The sequence below is a fragment of the Cetorhinus maximus genome, chromosome 9 (assembly GCF_964194155.1).
Source record: "Cetorhinus maximus chromosome 9, sCetMax3.hap1.1, whole genome shotgun sequence".
NCBI classification, from domain to species: Eukaryota; Metazoa; Chordata; class Chondrichthyes; order Lamniformes; family Cetorhinidae; genus Cetorhinus; species Cetorhinus maximus.
Genome location: NC_135887.1, coordinates 25,505,418 through 25,532,727, shown reverse-complemented (window position 1 = coordinate 25,532,727; position 27,310 = coordinate 25,505,418). Strand labels below are relative to the sequence as shown.

At 49.1% G+C, this 27,310-nt stretch overlaps 1 protein-coding gene across 1 annotated transcript in view; it reads left to right on the top strand.

Annotated features, from left to right (window-relative positions):
• The first annotated feature begins 10,925 nt into the window (after positions 1-10,925).
• Positions 10,926-27,310, top strand: part of LOC144684502 (pigment epithelium-derived factor-like) — a 29,731-nt gene continuing 13,346 nt past the window's right edge. The window contains exons 1-3 of the mRNA XM_078548339.1: positions 10,926-11,083; positions 22,000-22,087; positions 25,286-25,505. Coding sequence (XP_078404465.1) covers positions 22,013-22,087; positions 25,286-25,505 — 295 coding nt within the window. The 5' untranslated portion in view covers positions 10,926-11,083; positions 22,000-22,012. The remainder of the gene's footprint in view (positions 11,084-21,999; positions 22,088-25,285; positions 25,506-27,310) is intronic.

Genomic DNA, 27,310 nt, shown 5'->3' with positions numbered 1-27,310 from the left:
AAAGATTCACAGAGTCATTGATCGCACTCAAGTAGCGATGAAAGCACCTGCTGGAGAGTCGGGAGTTTTTGTGAATTGTAAGGGCTTCCACTCACCCAAGGCGCAGTTAGTGTGTGATCACCAGCAGCAGGTGCTCCAGGTTTGTACAATGCATACCGGCAGCTGCCATGACTCCGATATTCCCTGGCACTCCAAGGTTCCAGGGGCTTCTCATCACACACACACACCCCCCCACCCCCACCCCCCGCATGCTTGGATGGCTGTGGCTGCTGGGGGAGAAAGGATATCCTCTGAAAAGGTGGCTGATGACACCAATCAGACATTGAGGAATGCCCGCGGAGGAGAGGTACAACAGAAGACATGTCTCCTCAAGGGCCATCAGTGAGAGGGCGAAAGGCCTCCTGAAAACGAGGTTCTGTTGCCTGGGCTGGTCTGGAGGATCCCTCCAATATTCTCCAGAATGTGTGGCACTCATTGGGATTGTGTGCTGTGCCCTGTCCAATCCGACCCCCTCGCGGGGAGATCAGATGGAAGAGGAAGACTGCGCAGCCACAAGCGTTTGAGGACAATTCCAACACAGACTCTGAGGAAGAACCTGCTCAGCTAAAGGCTCATGCTGAGGACCCAGCAAGATGGCAGCTTTTGGGAGCCAGGGAGAGCAGGAAACTCGGATTGAAAGGAGCCCCCTGTAGGTTGCCAAAGTCGAACAGTCCAAATCATTGAAAAGCTGCATCATGTTCAGAGCTGAGTGTGACCACAGTGCTCATGCTCTACATGGACTCCCCCAGTGGATGAACAATGGCATGTAAACCCTCAAGAATCTCTGCCAGATCTGCACGTACATCCCACTGGATATCCAGCATTCGCCATCTGTTGGACCACTCCAAAGGCTCATCCTCTGCCTGTGGGACTCAGAATCATCCTGCTCTCCGACACTCAAACAGTCAGAGGCCTGGGAACTCCTTGTCTGCTACAGCTCCATAGGTAAATGTGATGTACCTTCCTCAATATGTGCAACCGTCTGTGCCGAAGCACTCAACCCCACCGAGGTGCTATGTCTGAGGAGCTGCGAGGTGCTGAGTGAGGATGAGACGCCACAGCACCTGAGGGTCTCTCCTCCTCCAAGGTTAATGGAGGACCATCCGGACCCTCTGCTGGTCTGGATGATGATCCATCTGATGGATTGGAAATAGCTGTAAATATTCAGGAGTGTCAAAGATTCAGAGTGGCTGCTGCTGCATTCTACGATTGGGCATAGCGCGATTCAAACGTATACTGAGGCAAGAACATAGAGGAGCAGCGGATATGACCTTTGACCCATTGCCCTCCATTTCTGAGCCCCTTCCTCAATCAAAAGTGTGTCCCCTTCACTCTTACCCTCTTCTGAAAACCCCAGCCTCTCCTCGACCAGTGACTCTTGCCCCATCTCGCAGGCCAATTGGAATATGTCCTCCTCGATCGGAGTCAGCACATCCAGAGTCGGGACACCAATACCAGTAAGGCTTCATCTGATCGCATTGTGCTGCCTCTTCTGTGAGGACAAGAGCAGATTCACGAGGCCCTCCTTGTCTTACATCCTTGTCTCAGCATTGCTGGTCCACGTGCCCAACACGTTGCAGGACTACCCCCTTCTAGACACGCCTGCCATCCTATCTAGTCCCAGGCAGCCCTGTAGGGCACAGGACAACTTGGCGACTGGAGCTGGTGGCCTAACACCTTCCAACCCCACCAAATGCAGGCCCACACTTAGACATTGATTCAAGATGCAAAGGGGCTTCCTTATTCACCCTCGCAGAGCAGAGAAGGTCATTCAGCCTCTTCCGACACTGCACCCAGCTCCTGAGGATAACCCCATGGCTGCTGACTATTGCTGCACCCTCTGCCTAGCCTTCCTGTGGAGGTTTCCACTTGCTGTCATGTGGCAGCGGTATCTCCTGGCGATCACTTACTGTCTGCACGAGTGTCCGCAGGGAGTCACCTGAGAAGCGAGGGGCTGCTTGGCTGCAGCCATTTCCATTCGCACTTCCTTGGCTTGATCCTCTGGACGACATTCCTCAATCCCGTGCACAAGTTGCTCCAGCCTTTGCACCTGCAAATAGTTGAATGACTCCTGCCACAGCACAAACATCCAAACCTGCTCTCCACCACTGTCACTGCTTCCTTCCTCTTATGTCCTTTTTAAGGGAATTTGGGGTTATGGGGGAAAGGCAGGAAAGTGGAGTTGAGGGTTATCGGATCAGCCATGAATGGCGGAGCAGACTCGATGGGCTGAATGGTTCTACGTTTTATGGTCTTATATTTTTTTAAAGCCCTCCCCCTAGCAGCAGCTGACTCCATGAAGGTGCCCACCCTGTTCCCCAGGCAGCGCTGGCCTTCAGCACTGAACGGTAGTTAATTCAAGGGCAACTAGGGATGGGTAATAAATGCTGGCCCAGCCAGCGAAGCCCGCATCCCGTGAATGAATATATTAAAAAATTGGCCAGCCAGCATGTGATTGCTGTCGGCTGCCGGTCTCAGGTCTGCTCCTGGGCCCGCCAATCACACACGCTGACTGGAAAATTCAGGCCACGTCATGTTCCTCTGTTCCTGATGGAGTTAGAGAGAGGCATGGGGCCTGGAGGAGGGGAGTGGTTAGTGGCAGCCAGCCGGGATAAATTACAGGCATGTCACCAGAGCCTACAGAGCAGGGCAACAAAGGGGAAGCACGTTATTGGACAAAGGCAAAGTTCGTTTTGCAAATTGTCCAAGAATTTGACATATCGGAGCTCTGCCAAAGTGAAGCTTTGAAAAATCAAGGCTAAAAAAAAATTAGATTTAAAAAAAAATTTCTATGAACATTTGGTTTTTTAGGCATAGAAAGATTAGAAACTGTGGGAGACGAGGCTGCTTGAAGAACCGGTGATGGGAAACCAGGAGAGAAAATCTCCAGAAATCCACCCAGCCAGAGCTGGCAACTTCAGTTCATAATGGAAGTTTCCTGTGAACCCAAACCCCCAATTATTGTGTAAAACCCAGGGACCAGCAAACTGCAGCACTCACCCACACCTGAACCTGGACTGAAAGGCTGCAACACTTCGAGTGCCTGAGGGAGATTTACCAGGACTCAGAGGGAAACTCAAAATCCAATAATCCTGAAATTTGAAGCCTGGGTTTTTCATGCTTGTAATTACAATCGGGTGGAATTTTAAATAAGAGAGCAGCGAGTCAGAATGAGGCAACGCCCTTGGCCAGGTTACAGTAGAGTTTAGTTATTGCTGGATTGAGGATATCTAAGGTCTGTCTTTCTGATTTCAACACCAACCTGTGTTTATATAGCACCTTTAATGTAGTAAAACATCCAAAGACACTGCATGGGAGTCAAAGACAATGGGCAGAATCATACACCTCGAGGGTGGGGGCACACCCGAAGTTGAGGAGACGTTGGGCGAGTGTCTCAACGTCATCCCGCACACGCCCAATCTTCAGGTCGGTGGGCGTGCGTGGGAGTCGGAGCCCCGCCCACCATCAATTAAGAGGCCATTTAAGGCCATTAAAAGCCCAATTGAAGCCGATTTTAGCAGGCGGGCAGCCCACATTTTGCAAAACCTCGTCCAAGGGCGGGATAAAAAGGGTCAGCAGCATTGCTATTGTGAGTAGTGAGGAGTTTGGGAGATAGTTTGCTGCTGGTTACTTATTTGAACTTGACAGCTTCTTCTCTGTTTTGAGCTTCAATCTTAGCATTCCTAGGCTTCATTTCAGGACTCATTGGTGTCTCCAAGCCCCCCGGAGAATTTTGACCATGTGGATCCTTCCAGGTATCAGACAGCTTTCTGTTACCCTGGTAATGGGGATTGTGGTCTCCACTGGAGGCACCTCCTCTGAGGAGGAAGAGAGGGGCAGAAGGGAGAGGAGGCCAGGTGCCCCTGTGCAGCTTCCAGGGGAGCGACCTGTGGGAGGAGAGGCGCAGGCACAAGGGGCACAGGGCCAGCAGGTAGACCAAGGCAGAAGGGGCCGCAGAAGACACCACTATCCTGCTGCCAGGGTTTACAGGCGGCAATGCAGCTACCTCAACATGTCTGAGGTGCAATGCCAAAGGAGTCTCCACCTCTCCAGGGAGACTATGACCTCCATTTGTCAGATGATTGGGCCCTGAGATCAGCTCTGACTGTGTGGGTGGAAACCCTATGCCAGCGGCTCTGAAGGTCACAGTGGCCCTCAATTTCTATGCCTCCGGCTCTTTCCAGGGGTCAGTGAGGGATCTGTGTGGAGTGTCCCAATCAGCTGTCCACAGTTGTGACAAGCTGGTGACTATGCTCTGTTCAGGCGGATAATGACATTTATTCATTTCCGTATGGACGAGGCCAGGCAGGCTGAGCGTGCCGAGGATTTGTAGTGATTGCTGGGTTCCCCAGCATCCAGGGTGCAATCGACTGCACAGATGTGGCCATCAAGGCGCCAACGGGTCAGCCGGGTGCCTTCGTCAATGGGAAGGTCTTCCACTTGATGAACAAGCAGATAGTTTGTGACCACAAGACGCAGATTCTGCAAGTCTGTGCAAGGTACCCTGGCAGCTCCCATGACCCGTACATCTTCAGACACTCCCAGATGCCAAGGCTGTTCAGTGACCGACTGGATGGATGACTGCTGGGGGACAAGGGCTATCCCTTGAAAAGATGGCTTATGACACCTTTCCGCCACCCAAGGACAGAGGCAGAGCAGCGGGACAACAGGAGCCACGCCTCCAAAGGGGCAGTGGTAGAGAGAACCATAGGTCTTCTGAAGATGCGGTTCTGATGCCTGGACCATTTAGGGGGAGCACTACAATACCCCCCAGAGCAGGTACCGCTGATTGTGGTTGCATGCTGCTCTCTCCACAATCTGGCATTGGCACTGACAATTGCTGAAGCACTTGCTGGCATCCATCAGTATCAGCACGAGAAAGGGGCAGGACATCTCAAACTCACTCCAGCTGCCCCTTCCTCTCAAGGTGTCAGCCAGGGGCCCTCGGGCACCCATAGGGAGGAGGACCAGCAGCTCATCACCCAGGGGGCAACCACCCAGGTGACTCCGGAAGTTTCCAGCCGATCCAAATCCCCTCTTCCCGTGAGCCCTGCAGCTCCAGATCCACAGACCGAGGAGGGTGCAGCTGGCCCGCAGCAGGATCCCGAAAGCAGGCCGGGGCCCTCCAGGTCTGGGCTCTCCAGAGGACGCCTGCCAAGATCATCACACACAGGGCATCACAGTCTGTGGATGTCCGGCGAGCAACAAGATGTAGCGGCAGGGTTAGGAAGGTTAAGAAGATGTAACTCTTTTCGAGTCAAAACAATTAACTAAATTAACAATAACAAGGGATAAATCAAGCACAGCCCCTAATTCAGGTCAGCTGTAAAACCAAGGACAAAGTTTAAAGGAAACTTACAAACATTAAACCAAAATGTGATTAAAGGGGTCAACAAACCACCCCAGTCCCCGCGGCGCCCACCGGGCACGGAAGGCCTCGATGGTGCCGGCAGACACCGCGTGCTCCCTCTCCAGGGACACCCGGCCGCGAACGTAGCCGCGGAAGAGGGACAAACAATCGGGCGGGACTCCCCCCTCGATTGCCTGCTGCCTGGACCTGTTAATGGCCAACCTGGCCAGGCCCAGGAGCAGGTTCATGAGGAGGTCCTCCTCCTTCCCGACCCCCTTCCACACCGAGTGTCCGTAGATCAGGAGCGTGGGACTGAAGTGCAAGCAAAACAGCAACAGAAGGTTTTTTAAATAACTAAAAAGGGGTTAAGAAGATGTAACTCTTTTGAGTTATCAACAGTCACAGATTGTAACTCTTTCGAGTACATTCACAGTTCTTGATTTCCGGGAGTGGGACATGAACCCACAACCTTCTGATTCAAAGGCGAGGGTGCTATGAACTGAGCCACAGCTAGTTGCACAGACTGGGCACGGGTGTTAATCACTTGTACATAATGTTCACTATTGTAAATAAACTCCCAAGACTGTCTCCCTGCCTATGGCCCCTTGTTCTGATGAGCAACGTTCTTGTCACTCGGATGTGAAACCTTGGTTTCTGCATAAGATAAAGGCAGCTGGCTCAGTCCAGGGCCTCTTCCCTGTGCAGAGTGTAACCTTCAGACCAAAGTGATGGTCCGGCTTCACGCTCACTAGACACATGAGTGATGCCTGCACCTTGATGGTGCTTCTCATTGCTGCCAGAATGTCATGGGCAGGTGTCAGAGTTCCATCATTCTCCCTGTGTGCTCTCAGCACCTTTGAGGTGGGGCTGGCCCCCCATCTCTTCATCTGTGACTGGTGACGCTGTGCTCCTGAAGGGCTCAGGTGCTGAAAGCTGACAAAGGATCAGATGCATGTTAAGTTCCACGGTTGCATCTCCATGATATAACCCTGATCACAGAGCGCAAGCAAGCTGCCCTCAGCCAGACAGGAGTCAGACATTTCACAGAGGTTATGTGAAGACCTGTGGAGTGTCCTCACTGCATGTTGTCATCATCCTCCTGGAATCTAGCAACTATTAAGGCCTCACGTGAGCAACTGCCTCATCTGGCCAGTGCGATGGCCTCATCGCCTTCCAGGACCTCATCACCCTCATCCCCCTTCGACACCCCCCTCATCAGGGGAGACATGCAGCTCTTCCATCTCCTCCTCAGCCAGGTCCTCCCCCCATTGCAGCGCCAGGTTGTGTAGCACGCAGCAAACTATGATGATGCACGACACCCTCTGGGGATTGTATTGCAGTGCTCCACCAGACCTGTCAAGGCACTGAAACTTCATTTTCAATATACCAATCGTTTGCTCCACCAAAGTCCAGACCGTGGCATGAGCCTTGTTGTACACTCCCTCTCCTGCACTCTGAAGCCGTCACACAGGCGTCATCAGTCACGTCCTCTGTGGGTAGCCTTTGTCCCTGAGGAGACAATCCTGCAACCTCTCTGGCCCCTGGAAGATGTCAGGGATCTGAGACCTGCTAAGGATGTAGGAGTCGTAGACGCTCCCTGGAAATCATGTACAGACCTGCAGGATGCATTTGTGGTGGTCGCACATCAGCAGAATATTCAGTGAGTGGAAGCCCTTGCAGTTGATGTAGTTGACTGCTTGTTGCCACGGAGATCTAAGCGCCATGTGAGTGCAGTCGATGGCACTCTGCACCTGTGGGAAACCTGAGATCTGCGCAAATCCCAGTGCTCTTGCTTCCTGGCTTTCCTGATCCTGGGTGAAATGCACAGAGTTCTTTTGCCTTTGTGAAGGTGGCACCCATGACCACCTGGATACTGTTGTGCGTGGAGGCGTGCGAAATTCCACACAAGTCACCTGTGGAGCCCTGGAAGGAGCCACTGGTGTAAAAATTGAGCGCCATGGTCATTTTCACGGCCACTGGCAGTGGATGCCCTCCATGTCCCCGTGGCGCCAAGTCCTGCAGCAGGTGGCAGATGTGACCAACCAGTTCCCCAGATATGTGCAGTCTTCGGCGACACTCGTTCTCAGTCATCTGCAAATGAAAGGCGCCAAGTATAGACCCTGGGTCTAGCGAGGCGTCTACGAGCTGTGAATCTTCAGCTCCGTGTGCAGCAGGCCCTGCCCCCCTTCATCTTCAGGGAGGTGCTCCTCCCTTTGCTGAACCAGGCACCTCCTCCACTCGTCTCCTTCTCTACTCCCTGTAAGCCATGAGGCATACTGCTAAATCACCAGGCTCCATGATCCTGATGTTCTCCTCCTGCAGAGTCAAAGAGACAGAGAGAGACGTGTGGCTTAGCATAGATATCCTAAGAGCCTCTCTTGGTTAAGTCTGAAGGTCCCTTCACACATGCAGAGGAGTACTGGCCACCACTTGGATGGCCAGTGTGCCATTGGCTGTCCGAAACACCACCCATCTCTGCCCCACTCCACTTGACTGGCAGCAGCTTTGCCACTGGACTGCATGCTGTGCTCTCAGGTGGATACTGATCCAAAACTTAATAAAGACATTGCAAGGGGCTCTGAGCGCCTCCACCAGTGACTGCGCCATAGCCACCTTTCGCAAGTGGATTCTACAACTTGCCCAGTCGGCCAATTGTTCTGCCCCTAAAACGCCTGTTAATGTGCAGTCTGCGTCCGAGGGGTGAAAAGTTCTGGAGCATTTGGTGGGACTTTCATGCTTTTGCGTTGCTTGAGTGGACAGAAAAGCTTCAGAGGCCCGACTCCAAGCATATCATTGGAGCTGCAGCTGAACGGTTTCAGCTACGGAAGAATGCTCACTTTTGACGAGCTTTCCCAAGTGCGTGGCTGCTTCCCTCACCCACCCCTCGGCATGAGTACTTCCTTCAGTCTGTGCTGCCTTGCCCCCCAGCAGCCCCCATCCCCCGCCGATCCCGGCCTGACCTGGACTGAAAGGCAGCCGGGAGAAACAACTTGCCTGTGCCCCTGGCGAACGTGCCTCTTCCTTGGTGTCCTACGGGCAATGTTCACGAGCGCTGCGCAAGGTTGTGTGCGCTCACCTCCCAGTTCCCCTCCAAGTTCAGCTGTCCAGGTGCACGCCTTTTAAAGGCAGTCATGGAGCACGCCGTCCTGAAATCACACCGACGTGGGGATTCAATTTAATGTGGGGGGATGATTCCGGCGTGTGTGAGATGCAAAAACGTTAAAATTAAGTTCCTGATGTTGGATGGCAGGAAATGCATTCCCGCCACTGACAGGGAGAGAGGACAATCACACCCTGGATTTATGTTGCTGGGAAAAACAACTAGGCCCATCCTGCAATATTTCCCACTCATGCCGCCAAAGACACCCTCTGCAAACAGGAGCGGAAAATTCCAGCTAAAGTTACCAGTACATATGCACACAAAGATTAGTTACAAATGAAGATAAATTGATATTTATAAAAAAATAGATCAGTTTAATCCATAGATAAAAGCAAAATCCAGCGGATGCTGGAAATCTGAAATAAAAACGGAAATAAAAACCAATTCTGAAGAAGGGTCCTACAGATTCGAAACGTTAACTCTGTTTCTCTCTCCACAGATGCTGTCAGGCCTGCTGAGTTTTTCCAGCATTTTCTCTTTTTATTTCAGTTTAGTCCATACTCTGTGCAGGCCTGATATGTTTTGAAGTGGAGATGTTGCATTGTCTGAAGTGAAGGTCTTGAGGTTGTAAGAGATGTCTCTACAGCTGTGATGGCTTCCACTGTCAAATTGCCAGAGGTGTGGCTATGAGAGTGGGTGTGGCTAGGAGAGTGGGTGTGGCTAGGAGAGTGGGTGCGGCTAGGAGAGTGGGTGTAGCTCGGAGAGTGGGTGTGGCTAGAAGAGTGAGTGCAGCTAGGAGAGTGGGTGCAGCTAGGAGAGTGGGTGCGGCTAGGTGAGTGGGTGCAACTAGGAGAGTGAGTGTGGCTAGGAGAGTGGGTGTTGCTCGGAGAGTGGGTGTGGCTAGAAGAGTGGGTGCAGCTAGGAGAGTGGGTGCAGCTAGGAGAGTGGGTGCAGCTAGGAGAGTGGGTGCAACTAGGAGAGTGAGTGTGGCTAGGAGAGTGGGTGCGGCTAGGTGAGTGGGTGCATCTAGGAGAGTGGGTGCAGCTAGGAGAGTGGGTGCGGCTAGGTGAGTGGGTGCAACTAGGAGAGTGAGTGTGGCTAGGAGAGTTGGTGTGGCTGGGAGAGTGGGTGTGGCTAGGAGAGTGGGTGTGGCTGGGAGAGTTGGTGTGGCTAGGAGAGTTGGTGTGGCTGGGAGAGTGGGTGTGGCTAGGAGAGTTGGTGTGGCTGGGAGAGTGGGTGTGGCTAGTAGAGTTGGTGTGGCTAGGAGAGTTGGTGTGGCTAGGAGAGTTGGTGTGGCTGGGAGAGTGGGTGTGGCTAGTAGAGTTGGTGTGGCTAGGAGAGTGGGTGCAGCTAGGAGTGTGGGTGCAGCTAGGAGAGTGGGTGCGGCAAAGAGAGCGGGTGCATCTAGGAGAGTGGGTGTAGCTGAGAGTGGGTGCGGCTAAGAGAGTGGGTGCAGCTAGGAGAGTGGGTGTGGTTGAGAGTGGGTGTGGCTAAGATAGTGGGTGCGGCTAGGAGAGTGGGTGCAGCTAAGAGAGTGGGTGCAGCTCAGAGGGTGGGTGGGGCTAGGAGAGTGGGTATGGCTAAGAGAGTTGGTGTGGCTAGAAGACTGGGTGTGGCTGAGAGTTGGTGCGGCTAGGAGAGAAGGTGTGGCTAAGAGAGTTGGTGTGGCTAGGAGAGGGTGAGTTAGGGGTGTGGATGTGGCTAAGATAGTGGGTGCGGCTAGGAGATTGGGTGCGGCTAAGTGAGTGGGTGCAGCTCAGAGGGTGGGTGGGGCTAGGAGAGTAAGTGGGGCTAGAAGACTGGGTGTGGCTGAGAGTTGGTGTGGCTAGGAAAGGGTGAGCTAGGGGTGTGGATGTGGCTAGGGGTGTGGATGTGGCATGGGGAATGGGTGTGGCTAGGAGAGCGGGTGGGGTTAGGAGAATGGGCATGACCAAGTTAATGGGCACAGCCGTGGATGTGATTGCTGCCCCCTCCCCTGCAGGGTGCCCCAGGGCTGGGTGCCATTGTGCTGGGTGCCCCTTTGGTGTGGGTTGCCCCTGCATTGGATGCCCCTCCACTCTATCTAGGCCTAGCACAAGTTCCCCTCTGCAGGGTGCCTCAGCATTGGGTGCTTGGGTGCCCCCTCTGCCTTAACCCACTTACATTGGCAGGGGAAGTGTTGACAGGTCAGATCCTGGAGGTCACACTGAGGTCACACATTCTCCATCTTGTTTTCTCTGTGTTAAGTTTATTTATTAGTAACTCAGACAAGCAAATGTTTGCTACTTTTTAAAGGTGACTCCAACACAGGAAAACAGCCTATGGATCCCATCACAGTCTGGCTGTGGTTTCTCGCTTATCCAGAGAATAATTTTCTGAGTGCCTGCGTGGACAGGAAACAGTTTTCATTTCCACTGGGATCCCCTGGGATCTGCCCCATTCCTGCTCTCAGCCACGTTGCTGTGTATAGACTGGCCAAGCCCCAGACAGTCTCAGCTCAGGATCAGCAACGTTCTGAGGCTTCTCCACGTCAGGACAAATATTTACCCGGGATAAAAGCTGCTGGCTCGTGCTGTAAACCACTCACTTTGCAAAGTCGATCTGTGCTGAGGCAGGTAAGGAGATGAACAGTTTTCCTGAGACCAGGTAGAAAGTGTGTGGGAAAGTCAGCTCTGTCATTGTACAGCAGAAAGCTGAGAAACATTTCCAAACTCCTCACGTAACATGATTGAATGTGAAGGGCAGTGATTACAGTTCTGTAGCTGGGGAAGTAAGCCCCCTCGGTTCCTGAGTTTCAAGCTAATGATTCAATTGAGATAAAAAGGGTAAAGTTTGAGTTTGGTATAAAATTAAAGTGGGGATTAAAATCTGTGGCACAATGTGTAATAGAGGGTAGTTAGAGTCAGTGTGTAATAGAGTTAGAGTCAGTGTGTAATAGAGGGTAGTTAGAGTCAGTGTGTAATAGAGTTAGAGTCAGTGTGTAATAGAGGGTAGTTAGAGGCAGTGTGTAATGGAGGGTAGTTAGAGTCAGTGTGTAACAGAGTTAGAGACAGTGTGTAATAGAGGGTAGTTAGAGTCAGTGTGTAATAGAGTTAGAGTCAGTGTGTAATAGAGGGTAGTTAGAGTCAGTGTGGAATGGAGGGTAGTTAGAGTCAGTGTGTAATAGAGTTAGAGTCAGTGTGTAATAGAGGGTGGTTATAGTCAGTGTGTAAGAGAGAGTAATGAGAGTCAGTGTGTAATATAGGGTAGTTAGTGTCAGTGCGTAATAGAGGGTTGTTAGAGTCAGTGTATAATAGAGTTAGAGACAGTGTGTAATAGAGGGTAGTTAGAGTCAGTGTGTAATAGAGGGTAGTTAGAGGCAGTGTGTAATGGAGGGTAGTTAGAGTCAGTGTGTAATAGAGTTAGAGTCAGTGTGTAATAGAGGGTAGTTAGAGTCAGTGTGTAATGGAGGGTAGTTAGAGTCAGTGTGTAATAGAATTAGAGTCAGTGTGTAATAGAGGGTGGTTATAGTCAGTGTGTAAGAGAGGGTAATGAGAGTCAGTGTGTAATATAGGGTAGTTAGTGTCAGTGCGTGATAGAGGGTTGTTAGAGTCAGTGTATAATAGAGTTGGAGTCAGTGTGTAATAGAGGGTAGTTAAAGGCAGTGTGTAATAGACAATAGTTAGAGACAGTGTGTAATAGAGTTAGAGTCAGTGTGTAATAGAGGGTAGTTAGAGTCAGTGTGTAATAGAGTTGGAGTCAGTGTGTAATAGAGGGTAATTAGAGGGTGCATGTAATAGAGGGTAGTTAGAGTCAGTGTGTAACAGAGTTAGAGACAGTGTGTAATAGAGGGTAGTTAGAGTCAGTGTGTAATAGAGGGTAGTTAGAGGCAGTGTGTAATGGAGGGTAGTTAGAGTCAGTGTGTAATAGAGTTGGAGTCAGTGTGTAATAGAGGGTAATTAGAGGCAGCATGTAATAGAGGGTAGTTAGAGTCAGTGTGTAACAGAGTTAGAGACAGTGTGTAATAGAGGGTAGTTAGAGTCAGTGTGTAATAGAGGGTAGTTAGAGGCAGTGTGTAATGGAGGGTAGTTAGAGTCAGTGTGTAATAGAGTTAGAGTCAGTGTGTAATAGAGGGTAGTTAGAGTCAGTGTGTAATGGAGGGTAGTTAGAGTCAGTGTGTAATAGAGTTAGAGTCAGTGTGTAATAGAGGGTGGTTATAGTCAGTGTGTAAGAGAGGGTAATGAGAGTCAGTGTGTAATATAGGGTAGTTAGTGTCAGTGCGTGATAGAGGGTTGTTAGAGTCAGTGTATAATAGAGTTGGAGTCAGTGTGTAATAGAGGGTAGTTAGAGGCAGTGTGTAATAGATAGTAGTTAGAGACAGTGTGTAATAGAGGGTAGTTAGAGTCAGTGTGTAATAGAGTTAGAGTCAGTGTGTAATAGAGGGTAGTTAGAGGCAGCATGTAATAGAGGGTAGTTAGAGTCAGTGTGTAACAGAGTTAGAGACAGTGTGTAATAGAGGGTAGTTAGAGTCAGTGTGTAATAGAGTTAGAGTCAGTGTGTAATAGAGGGCAGTTAGAGGCAGCGTGTAATAGAGGGTAGTTAGAGTCAGTGTGTAATAGAGGGTAGTTAGGGTCAGTGTGTAATAGACGGTAGTTAGAGTCAGTGCGTAATAGAGGGTAGTTAGAGTCAGTGTGTAATAGAGTTAGAGTCAGTGTGTAATAGAGGGCAGTTAGAGGCAGCGTGTAATAGAGGGTAGTTAGAGTCATTGTGTAATAGAGGGTAGTTAGGGTCAGTGTGTAATAGACGGTAGTTAGAGTCAGTGCGTAATGGAGGGTAGTTAGAGTCAGTGTGTAATAGAGTTAGAGTCAATGTGTAATAGAGGGTAGTTAGAGTCAGTGTGTAATAGGGGTAGTTAGAATTAGTGTGTAATAGAAGGTAGGAAGAGTCAATGTGTAATAGAGGGTAGTTAGGGTCAGTGTTTAATAGGTGGTAGTTAGAGTCAGTATGTAATAGAGTTAGAGTCAGTGTGTAATAGAGGGTAGGTAGAGTCAGTGTGTAATAGAGGGTAGTTAGGGTCAGTGTGTAATAGAGGGTAGTTAGAGTCAGTGTGTAATAGAGGGTAGTTAGAATCAGTGTGTAAAAGAGTTAGAGTCAGTGTGTAATAGAGGGTAGTCAGAGGCAGTGTGTAACAGAGGGTAGTTAGAGTCAGTGTGTAACAGAGTTAGAATTAGTGTGTAATAGAAGGTAGAAAGAGTTAGTGTATAATAGAGGGTAGTTAGGGTCAGTGTGTAATAGGTGGTAGTTAGAGTCAGTGTGTAATAGAGGGTAGTTAGAGTCAGTGTGTAATGGAGTTAGAGTCAGTGTGTAATAGAGGGTAGTTAGAGTCAGTGTGTAATAGAGGGTAGTTAGAGTCAGTGTGTAACAGAGTTAGAGTCAGTGTTTAATAGAGTTAGAGTCAGTGTGTAATAGAGGGTAGTTAGAGTCTGTGTGTAATAAAGGGTAGTTAGAGCCAGTGTGCAACAGAGTTATAGTCAGTGTGCAACAGAGTTAGAGTCAGTGTATAACAGAGTTAGTCAGTGTGTAATAGAGTTGGAGTCAGTGTGTAATATAGGGTAGTTAGAGTCAGTGCAGATTATAATTGGGGACAAGAACAACAGCAGCAACTTTCATTTACATAGCGCCTTTAACATAGCACACTGATCCAAGGCCTTCACATGGGTGGTTATCAAACACAATTTGACTCTAAGCCACATGGTTGTAACTGGGAACAGTAACAGTCAGTGTAGTCTGAAGATGCTCGGACAGTTCTGAAAATATAATGGTCAGGGCACATTCTGCCTGTCATTCTCTGGCTAGTGGGCAATGGGTTTTATTGGTTTGAAGCTTCTCTGTAAAATGCTCAATTCCAACTAATTTAGGATGGGCTCATAAACTGTGTTGGCAAATTTTTGTCTGGAGGAGAGGAAATGGAATAATCATTGCCTTGGGATCAAGAATAATATAAATTCCTGAGAATAACAGTCATGAACCAAAATACATGAATAGTTCAAGCAAAGCATCGCCTGGAACAGAAAACACTGACCAAAAACATACATTACAAACACACAGACCAAAAACATACATTACAAACACACAGACCAAAAACATACATTACAAATACACAGATCAAAAACATACATTACAAACACACAGACCAAAAACATACATTACAAACACACAGACCAAAAACATACATTACAAACACACAGACCAAAAACATACATTACAAACACACAGACCAAAAACATACATTACAAATACACAGATCAAAAACATACATTACAAACACACAGACCAAAAACATACATTACAAACATACAGACCAAAAACATACATTACAAACACACAGATCAAAAACATACATTACAAACACACAGACCAAAAACATACATTACAAACACACAGACCAAAAACATACATTACAAACATACAGACCAAAAACATACATTACAAACACACAGACCAAAAACATACATTACAAACACACAGACCAAAAACATACATTACAAACACACAGATCAAAAACATACATTACAAACACACAGATCAAAAACATACATTACAAACACACAGATCAAAAACATACATTACAAACACACAGACCAAAAACATACATTACAAACACACAGATCAAAAACATACATTACAAACACACAGATCAAAAACATACATTACAAACACACAGACCAAAAACATACATTACAAACAAACACAAACAAACTCTGCTCTTCCGGCCACCTTGTCCCAATAATCTTTACTTCCTGAGAAAAAGGCTAATATGCTGAGCACATTACCAAGAAATACATTATAGTTGGTGTTAGCACAGACTGCACAGACTGAGAAGGGCTTCAGTCCATTGAGATTCTGTCCAAGAGGGTGAATGGAAAGGGCTTGATCCATTGGCAGCATTTGACTGAGTGAGGCATCATGGTGCCTAAGCAAAACTGGAGTCAATGGGAATCGGGGGAAGCTCTCCACTGGCTGGAGTCATACCTAGCACAAAGGAAGATGATTCTTGTTGTTGGAGGCCAATCACTGCAGGAGTTCCCATTGTTTGTGGTCTAGGTTCAACCATCTTCAGCTGCAATGACCTTCATAAGATCAGAAGTGAGATGTTCGCTGATGATTGCACCATTCGCGACTCCTCAGATACTGAAGCAGTCCATGCCCAAATGCAGCAAGATCTGGACAATATCCAGGCTTGGGCTGACAAGTGGCAAGTAAATTCGCACCACACAAGTGCCAGGCAAAGATCATCTCCAACAAGAGAAAATCTGACCATCGCCCTTGACATTCAATGGCATTACCATCACTGAATCCCCCACTATCAACATCCTGGGGGTTACCATTGACCGGAAACTGAACTGGACTAGCCATATAAATACTGTGGCTACAAGAGCAGGACAGAGGCTAGGAATCCTGTGACGAGTAACTCACCTCCTGACTCCCCAAAGCCTGTCCACCATCTACAAGGCACACGTCAGGAATGTGATGGAATACTCTCCACTTGCCTGGATGAGTGCAGCTCCCACAACACTGAAGAAGCTCGACACCGTCCAGGGCAAAGCAGCCCACTTGATTGGCACCCCATCCACAAACATTCATTCCCTCCAACACCGATGCACAATAGCAGCAGTGTGTACCATCTACAAGATGCACTGCAGGAATTCACCAAAGCTCCTTCAACAGCACCTTCCAAGCCCACGACCACTACCATCTAGAAGGACAAGGGCAGCAGATGGATGGGAACACCACCACCTGGAGGTTCCCCTCCAAGTCACTCACCATCCTGACTTGGAAATATATCGTCATTCCTCCACTGTCGCTGGGTCAAAATCCTGGAACTCCCTCCCTAACAGCACTGTGGGTGTACCTACACCACAGGGACTGTAGCGGTTCAAGAAGGCAGCTCACCGCCACCTTCTCAAGGGCAACTAGGGATCAGCAATAAATGCTAGCCCAGCCAGCGAAGCCCACATCCCGTGAATGAATTAAAAACACACACACACACACTGTCCACAACACGGTAAATAATCCAAACTTCCAAACTCTACCCCTCCTCACAGAGTCTTGTTATTTCAAACTCTCTCCCTTTGAAGCTCTATTCTGCTGGAGGAGTGTGGATTCGTCAGTGTCACCACTGGACAGCTACACACTCCCAGAGGAGATTTGATAGAGGTATTCAAAATCATGAGGGGTCTGGACAGAGTAGATAGGGAGAAACTGTTCCCATTGGTGGAAAGATTGAGAATGAGAGGTCACAGGTTTAAAGTGATTGGCAAAAGAATCAAAAGTGATATGAGAAAATCTTTTTCACGCAGCACTGGAATGCACTGCTTGAGGGTGTGGTGGAGGCAGGTTCAACTGAAGCATTCAAAAGGGCATTAGACTGTATCTGAAAAGGAAGAATGTGCAAGGTTATGGGGAGAAGGTGGGGGAATGGTACAAGGTGAATTGCTCCTTCAGGAGAGCTGGCGGAGACACAATGGGCCGAATGGCCTCCTTCTGCACTGTAACAATTCTGTGATTCTGTCTGAGGCCGGGTGGAGAGACTGAGGCCAGGGAGCGGTGGGTGTGGAAGGAGCGGGGGTGGGGAGAGGTACAGGGATGTGGTGTCAAGGCCAAAACTCTGTAATGGTCCAAACTCTCTAACCCAGCAGTGATAGTGTCACAGGCTGAGCCAAGCTGACTCTGAGTGGTGCCATTTTTGAAGTTAACCAAGCTAACTCTGAATCAAAGAGAGCACAACAGCAGAATTTTCCAACTGGGTTCAAGGAATGTTTTAAACCTTATGGGAACCCCCAACCCACTGAAATATTTTTTAAGGGTGAAATGACATTCCGTTTCTAAAGAACCATTAGAAACTTTCAGTTATCCAAGATTTAAATGCAATCTTTTTAGCTGGGATTTAGTTTCCATTTGATTGTAAATCTTTTCCTAAAGATTGGCGGACTGAAACATTACATTTTCCTTAAAATTGCTGTTTGATTATTAACCCAGTTTCCAGTTCAAACTGCAGTCTCTGACCAGCCATCCAGCAAACTGAACGGTCAGTCAGGCCCCTGTAACAGAGGAGGAGAACATTACAATGCTACACACTTGGACATATCAGATCAAACTCATCTGGAGTAACTGGGCTGAGTTCTGGGCACCACACCTCAAGAAGGATATATTGGCTTTGGACGGGGTGTGGTGCAGATTTACCAGAGTGATACTGGGGCACAATGGGTTTAGTTATGAGGACAGGTTTCATAGCCTAGGGTTGTATTCCCTGGCGTATAGAAGGTTAAGGGGTGATCTAATTGAGGTGACACACAGGAATGCAACTAAGTGGTGTCTGGGGATGTTAATGAGGAGTCTGTGCTCTGGAGATTGGAGTTAATCATTCTGACATACTGCATGTTCCTATTGGTAACCTGTCTCCCTCGGCCCCCCTCACTTTACCGAGATATCTTAAACTCGTTTATACATAGGATCCCTGACCTTTGCTTATCTCTGCAGCTAGGGTCAGTGAGTTAGCAATGGTTAAACATGCAATGCTTTGTTTTTATCTCTGTTTCAGTAAATATAACCTTAGAGCTGAAGATTGTGCAAGGTTTGGATCAGAGAGCCAAACTCCTGGGACCCAGTCTGAAAGCTGAGGCAACACCGAAGGCAGTGAAGGGTTGGGATTTGATGTGTTGGTGGGCTGCTGTGACAGATTTACCTCCCAACGCCTATAGGTTCAGTCTAGTGAAGTGTAAGGAGTCACAGTAATTCATCATAAGATTCCTGCAGCTGGTAAGAAGGTCTTTTGAGGCAGGGTTATCTAAGGATGAAGCTGGAAGTGTCCTAGGAGTTTTAGTAAACTCAACAACATTCACAACTTATATTTATATAGAGCAACTTTACCTTTGAAAAACATGCACTTCACAAAAGTGTAATGAGGAAAGATGGACCCTGAACCAAATAGGTGTCTCCAAAAATGTGGGCAATTGTGGTGGGTTTGAAAGAGGATCCTCAAGTGAGGGAAGGGGGTGGAAAAATTTATGGAGTTTCCAACCTTTCGGAGCCATCCTGGAATCTCTTGTAGTTAAAGATTAATCTCCAGGGCACTCTAATGAGCAACTAAGTGAGACTGTAAAACACTCACAATACATTTGTGCTTTGGTATAAGCCATAAATGGACAACTATGTGAATATATAGACTGGTTTTTGGTTCAGTATTGTGGGTATTTGTAGCCACCATTATTGACCAAATGCTGCAAAGATTGACAGATGGCCAATGGTAGCAGAGTGGGGGCTGGGCAACAAGAGCAGGAGGTCATGTGATGAAACTGTCTGCAATACTGTCCAATCAGAAACTCTCCCGAGAGATTTAGGGAGGGAATTCCAGTAAATGGGGCCAATTCCGTGCAAGGCATGGCTATAAATAGGGTAGTGAGGACGGCACAAGAGGCCAGAGTAATGCAGAGGTGGTAAAGGAGGTTACAGAGATAGGGAGGGCAGAGGCCATAGAGGGATTTAAACAGAGGCTTTGGAGGATTGGAAGTCAATGCAACACTTGTACTCCTATAGCATCTTTCATGACATCAGGATATCCCAGACAGTTTCCCAGCCAATGAAGGACTTTTTGAAGTGTTGTCACTGTTGGAATGTAGGAAATGCTACAGTCAATTTGTGCACAGGAGGCTCCCACAACCAGCAACATGCACTGTCAGTGGGTCAGTACTGAGGGAGGACCACACTGTGAATGGGTCAGTACTGAGGGAGTGCTGCACTCTAGGAGGGCCAGTACTGAGGGAGTGCTGCACTGTCGGAGAGTCTGTATTGAGGGATTGCCGCACTATCAGAGGGTCAGTACTGAGGGAGTGCTGCACTGTCGGAGAGTCTGTATTGAGGGATTGCCGCACTATCAGAGGGTCAGTACTGAGGGAGTGCTGCACTGTCGCAGAGTCTGTATTGAGGGATTGCCGCACTATCAGAGGGTCAGTACTGAGGGAGTGCTGCACTGTCGGAGAGTCTGTATTGAGGGATTGCCGCACTATCAGAGGGTCAGTATTGAGGGAGTGCTGCACTGTCGGAGGGTCAGTACTGAGGGAGCGCTGCACTGTCGGAGGGTCAGTACTGATGGAGTGCTGCACTGTCGGAGGGTCAGTACTGAGGGAGTGCTGCACTGTCGGAGGGTCAGTACTGAGGGAGTGCTGCACTGTCGGAGGGTCAGTACTGAGGGAGTGCTGCACTGTCGGAGGGTCAGTACTGAGGGAGTGCCGCACTATCAGAGGGTCAGTACTGAGGGAGTGCCGCACTATCAGAGGGTCAGTACTGAGGGAGTGCTGCACTGTCAGAGGGTCAGTACTGAGGGAGTGCCGCACTATCAGAGGGTCAGTACTGAGGGAGTGCTGCACTGTCAACCAGTTCATTTTTTAAAAGTATTGGTCAAAGGATAAATATTGGCCAGGACACTGGGCAGAACTCCCTGCAATTCTTTGAGATAACGTCATGGGGTCTATTACGTTCACCTGAGGAGGCAGATGGGGTCTTGGTTTAATAGTTTATGGGCAGGATTTTCGGGTCGTTGGGCAGACATGGTGGGCGGGCCTGGGAGCGGCTGGGAAACAGGCTGCAGCCTGCGATCGGTCCCCGACCGTGATTTAACGCTGCCTGACCACTTACCGGCCAGCCAGCGAGAAATGTGGGCTGAAAGGCTCAGCGCTGCAGGGTGGGCGTAGTAGGAGGCGAGTGCTGAAGTCAGCGCGGGCACGGGGGAGTGCGCAATGAAAACTCCCTGAAGGCAGAGAGCTGTGTCAGGGAGCTGAAAGATTTTTAAAACAGAAATAAAGATTATGAAATGCAGAAAAAAATGTCCCCACATCGGATTCACTCACCTGAACATGTAGATAATAAAAGTCCTGTCAAAACATTTTTATTTTCTTTAATTAATCTTGGAAACCTCATCCGGCCTGTGGACGAGGCTTCCTCAAAAATCCAAAGGCCACCTGACCGTTTCGCCTGCCCACCCACTAACTGTAATATTGGAGAGGCAGTGAAAACTCCCGACAAAAATATCGCACGAGTCATCACACGCTATTTTGTGCTCATTCGGGTTGGGCGTGTGCCCACCTGCAGGACATAAAATTCTGCCCTGTGTGAAAAACAGCACCTCCAACAGTGCAGCACTCCTTCAGAGTGACCCTCCGACAGTGCGGCACTCCCTCAGTACTGACTCGTTGACAGTGCAGCACTCCCTCAATACTGACCCTCTGACAGTGCCGCGCTCCCTCAGTACTGACTCTCTGACAGTTCAGCACTCCCTCAGTACTGACCCTTTGACAGTGCGGCACTCCCTCAGTACTGACCCTCCTACAGTGCAGCACTCCCTCAGTACTGACCCTCCTACAGTGCAGCACTCCCTCAGTACTGACCCTCCTACAGTGCAGCACTCCCTCAGTACTGACCCTCCTACAGTGCAGCACTCCCTCAGTACTGACCCTCCGACAGTGTGGCACTCCCTCAGTACTGACCCTCCGACAGTGCAGCACTCCCTCAGTACTGGCCCTCCTACAGTGCAGCACTCCCTCAGTACTGACCCTCCTACAGTGCAGCACTCCCTCAGTACTGACCCTCCGACAGTGCAGCACTCTGTCAGTACTGACCCTCCGACAGTGTGGCACTCCCTCAGTACTGATCATTTCACAGTGCGATCCTCCCTTAGTACTGACACTCCGACAGTGCCGCACTCCATCAGTACTGACCCTCTGAAGTGCAGCACTCCCTCAGTACTGACCCTCCGACAGTGCAACACTCTCTCAGTACTGACCCTCCAACAGTGCAGCACTCCCTCAGTAGACCCTCCGACAGTGCAGCACTCCCCCCAATATTGACCCCTTGACAGTGTAGCACTCCCTCAGTACTGATCCTCCAACAGTGCAGCACTCCCTCAGTACTGACCCTCCGACAGTACAGCACTCTGTCAGTACTGACCCTCCGACAGTGTGGCACTCCCTCAATACTGATCATTTCACAGTGCGATCCTCCCTTAGTACTGACACTCCGACAGTGCCGCACTCCATCAGTACTGACCCTCTGAAGTGCAGCACTCCCTCAGTACTGACCCTCCGACAGTGCAACACTCTCTCAGTACTGACCCTCCAACAGTGCAGCACTCCCTCAGTAGACCCTCCGACAGTGCAGCACTCCCCCCAATATTGACCCCTTGACAGTGTAGCACTCCCTCAGTACTGATCCTCCAACAGTGCAGCGCTCCCTCAGTGCTGACCCTCCAACAATGCAGCACTCCCTCAGTACTGTATTGTGAGTGTTAGTCTGGATTTTCTGCTCAAGTCTGTGGAGTGGGACTTGAATCCATAGCTGCTGAGTCAGAGGCAGTTACCTTATACACTGATCCTGGGCAGCAGGGCCAGGCATAAAGCAACCTATTAACAATGATGATTCTGCTTTGAGTGGGTGGAGTTTGGACCAATCTGAAGACACACTGCCCAGGTTCTGATGGTGTTTCTGTCTTTCCCCTCAGCTCCGAATACAGGATGAAGATTCTAACTGCACTTGTGTTCCTGGGAGCTGCCAGACTCTCCTATAGCCAAGAAGAACATTTCTCATTAGTAAGTTGCCACTTATTTTAAGGTAAAATGTCTCCTGTCTCCACAGCAACATCTCCCTGGTGGTTTTGTGATTTGGTTGCACTTACCATTCCCATCGTTTCACCATGACTTTGGACTTTTCCCTCTCTAAAAGTAAAATCTATCATAGTATCAATTTTACCAGTAATCTTTGGGAAAAATAAACACACTGTTTCCTAACTTCTCCTGACTAGGTGTAATATTTTGCTCCCTCTTTAGAATTCAATCTAGTCTGGTTTACTTAAAAATGCAATTGTTCCCTTCACACCTGTGTGTACCTACTTAACATTTTGAAACTAGCTTATCTTCTGTTACACCAAAGCCTTCAGACCAGCTGCCTTTAATTCAATTAAGTCACACACACACACACACACACATAGACACCCACACATTCACACACACAGGCCCCACTGTCACTCTACTCCAATAACATTATTAAAATTACTATATCTTCCTGGCAAATATATTGGCATGGATAGAAGATTGGCTAGCTAACAGGAAACAAAGCATAGGCATAAAAGGGTCTTTTTGTGGTTGGCAGGATGGAACGAGTGGTGTGCCACAGGGATCAGTGCTGGGACCTCAACTTTTTTACAATTTATAAAAATAACCCGGTTGAAGGGACAGTTGGTATGGTTGCTAAATTTGCTAATGGCACAAAAATAAGTGGGAAACTAAGTTGTAAAGAGAACATAAGGAGGTTACAAAGGGATATAGATAGGTTAAGTGAGTGGGCAAAGATATGGCAAATGTGGGCAAATGCGAAATTGTCCATATTGCAGCAAGAATAAAAAAGAAGCTTATTATCTAAATGGTGAGAGGTTGCAGAGCTCTGAGATTCAGAGAGACCCGGGTGTCTTAGTGCATAAATCACAAAAGACTAGTATGCAGGTACAGCAAGTAATTAGGAAAGTTAATAGAATGTTATCATTTATTGTGAGGGGAATTGAATACAAAAGTAGGGAGGTTCTGCTTCAGTTGTACAGGGAATTGGTGAGACCAAATCTGAAGTACTGTGTACAGCATTGGTCACCTTATTTAAAGAAAGATGTAAATGCATTAGAAGCAGTTCAGAGAAAGTTTACCAGACTAATACCTGGAATGGTCAGGTTGTCTTATGAGGAAAGGTTGGACAGGCTAGGCTTGTATCCACTGGAGTTTAGAAGAGTAAGAGGTGACTTGATTGAAACATGTAAGATCCTGAGGGGTCTTGACAGGGTGGATGTGAAGAGAATGTTTCCTCTTGTGGGAGAATAGAAACATAGAAAATTCAGCCCTTCAAGCCTGCTCCACCATTCATCATGATCATGGCTGATCATCCAACTCAATAGCCTGCTCTCGCTTTCTCCCCATATCCTTTGATCCCTTTCGCCCCAAGAGCTATATCTAACTCCTTCTTGAAAAGATACAATGTTTTGGCCTCAACTACTTTCTGTGGTAGTGAATTCCACAGGCTCACCACTCTCTGGGTGAAGAAATTTTTCCTCATCTCAGTCCTAAATGGTCTACCCGTATCCTCAAACTGTGACCCCTAGTTCTGGACTCCCCCACCATCGGAAACATCCTTGCTGCATCTACCCTGTCTAGTCCTGTTAGAACTTTATAGGTTTCTATGAGATCCTCCCTCATTCTTCTGAACTCCAGCGAATATAATCCTAACTGACTCAATCTCTCATCATATGTCAGTCCCGCCATCCCACGAATCAGTCTGGTAAACCTTCGCTGCACTCCCTCTGTAGCAAGGACATCCTTCCTCAGATAAGGAGACCAAAACTGCACACAATATTCCAGGTCTGGTCTCACCAAGGCCCTGTATAATTGCAGCATGACATCCCTGCTCCTGTACTCGTATCCTCTCGCTATGAAGGCCAACACACCATTTGCCTTCTTTACCGCCTGCTGCACCTGCATGCTTACCTTCAGTGACTGGTGTACGAGGACGCCCAGGTCTCATTGCACATTCCCTTCTCTCAATTTATAGCCATTCAGATAATAATCTGCCTTCCTGTTTTTGCTACCAAAGTGGATAACCTCACATTTATCCACATTATACTGCATCTGCCATGCATTTGCCCACTCACTCAGCTTGTCCAAATCACACTGAAGCACCTCTGCATCCTCTTCACAGCCCACCTTCCCACCCAGCTTTGTGTCATCTGCAAATTTGGAGATATTACATTTAGTTCCCTCATCTAAATCATTAATATATATTGTGAATAGCTGGGGTCCCAGCACCGATCCCTGCGGTAACCCACTAGTTACTGCCTGCCATTCAGAAAAAGACCTGTTTATTCCTACTCCTTGTTTCCTGTCTGCCAACCAGTTTTCTATCCATCTCAATACACTACCCCCAATCCCATGCGCTTTAATTTTACACGCTCATCTCTTATGTGGGACTTTGTCGAAAGCCTTCTGAAAGTCCAAATAAACCACATCCACTGGCTCCCCTTCATCAACTCTACTAGTTACATCCTCGAAAAATTCCAGTAGAATCGTCAAACATGATTTCCCTTTCGTAAACCCATGCTGACTCTAGAATGAGGGGTCACTGTTTAAAATTAAGGGGTCGCTCATTTAAAACAGAGATGAGGAGAATTTTTTTCTCTCAAACCATTTAAACCCCTCGATTAGATCCCAGCTGAGAGCTCACTCCTGGGTATAATATAATCTTTGCCATGCTTTCATTGCTGAGCTGATTGCACTGTTCTGACAGTTTTTTAAAAATTCATTCACGGAATGTGGGCTTCGCTGGCTGGGCCAGCATTTATTGCCCATCCCTAGTTGCCCTTGAGAAAGTGGTGGTGAGCCGCCTTATTGAACCGCTGCAGTCCATCTGGTGTAGGTACACCCACAGTGCTGTCAGAAAGGGAGTTCCAGGATTTTGACCCAGTGACAGTGAAGGAGCGATGATATATTTCCAAGTCAGGATGCTGTGTGACTTGGAGGTGGTAGTGTTCCCATGTCTCTGCTGCCCTTGTCCTTCTAGATGGCAGTGGTTGTGGTTTGGAAGGTGCTATCTAAGGAGCCTTGGTGAATTCCTGCAGTGCATCTTGTAGATGGTACACACTGCTGCTACTGTGCGTCGGTGGTGGAGGGAGTGAATGTTTGTGAATGTGGTGCCAATCAAGTGGCTGCTTTGCCTGGATGGTGTCAAGTGACGATCGTGTTAAATATTTCCAGGACCCTATGGAGGATGAAACCTCGGTGCTGGAATCGTTGGATTATCCGTTGGAAGAGGAAGAGGAGGAGGAGATCCTGACCTCTCCAGTGCAGAGACTGGCGTACTCTATCTCTGACTTTGGCTACGACCTTTACCGGCTGGTGGCCAGCAGGAACCCCAATGCCAACGTCTGCCTGTCTCCCCTGAGTGTAGCTACGACTCTGTCAGCATTGTCCCTTGGTGAGAAAGATGCCAATCTATTCTCTCTCAATGGGAGGGTCAACAATGAACATTTTTTTCTCCCAATCTTCTTCTCCTCCCTTCTTTAGGAGTCACTCTCACTGGGGCATGGGTTCCACACACACTGACTCTCACTGGGGTACGGGTTCCACACACACTGACTCTCACTGGGGTACGGGTTCCACACACACTGACTCTCACTGGGGTGCGGGTTCCACACACACTGACTTTCACTGGGTATGGGTCCCACACACACTGACTCTCACTGGGGTACGGGTCCCACACACACTGACTCTCACTGGGGTACGGGTTCCACACACACTGACTCTCACTAGGGTACGGGTCCCACACACACACACTCTCACTGGGGTATGGGTCCCACACACACTGACTCTCCCTGGGGTACGGGTCCCACACACACTGATTCTCACTGGGGTACGGGTCCCACACACACTGACTCGCACTGGGGTATGGGTCCCACACACACTGACTCTCACTGGGGTACGGGTTCCACACACACTGACTCTCACTGGGGTACGGGTTCCACACACACTGACTCCTACCAGGGGTACAGGTCCCACAAACACTGACTCTCACTGGGGTACGGGTCCCACACACACTGACTCTCACTGGGGCACAGGTCCCACACACACTGACTCTCACCGGAGTATGTCACACACACACAGACTCTCACTGGGGAGCGGGTCCCACACACACTGACTCTCACTGGAGTATGGGTTCCACACACACTGACTCTCACTGGGGTACAGGTCCCACACACACTGACTCTCACTGGGGTACGGGTCCTACACACACTGACTCCTACTGGGGTACGGGTCCCACACACACTGACTCTCACTGGGGTACGGGTCCCACACACACTGACTCTCACTGGGGAGCGGGTCCCACACACACTGACTCTCACTAGAGTACGGGTTCCACACACACTGACTCCTACTGGGGTACGGGTCCCACACACACTGACTCTCACTGGGGTACGGGTCCCACAAACACTGACTCTCACTGGGACACAGGTCCCACACACACTGACTCTCACTGGGGCACAGGTCCCACACACACTGACTCTCACTGGGGCACAGGTCCCATACACACTGACTCTCACCAGGGTATGGGTTCCACACACACTGACTCTCACTGGGGCACAGGTCCCACACACACTGACTCTCACTGGGATACAGGTCCCACACACACTGACTCTTACTGGGGTACGGGTCCCACACACACTGATTCTCACTGGGGTACGGGTCCCACACACACTGACTCGCACTTGGGTATGGGTCCCACACACACTGACTCTCACTGGGATACGGGTCCCACACACACTGACTCTCACTGGGGTACGGGTTCCACACACACTGACTCTCACTGGGGTATGGGTTCCACACACACTGACTCCTACCAGGGGTACAGGTCCCACAAACACTGACTCTCACTGGGGTACGGGTCCCACACACACTGACTCTCACTGGGGCACAGGTCCCACACACACTGACTCTCACCGGAGTATGTCACACACACACAGACTCTCACTGGGGAGCGGGTCCCACACACACTGACTCTCACTGGAGTATGGGTTCCACACACACTGACTCTCACTGGGGTACAGGTCCCACACACACTGACTCTCACTGGGGTACGGGTCCTACACACACTGACTCCTACTGGGGTACGGGTCCCACACACACTGACTCTCACTGGGGTACGGGTCCCACACACACTGACTCTCACTGGGGAGCGGGTCCCACACACACTGACTCTCACTAGAGTACGGGTTCCACACACAC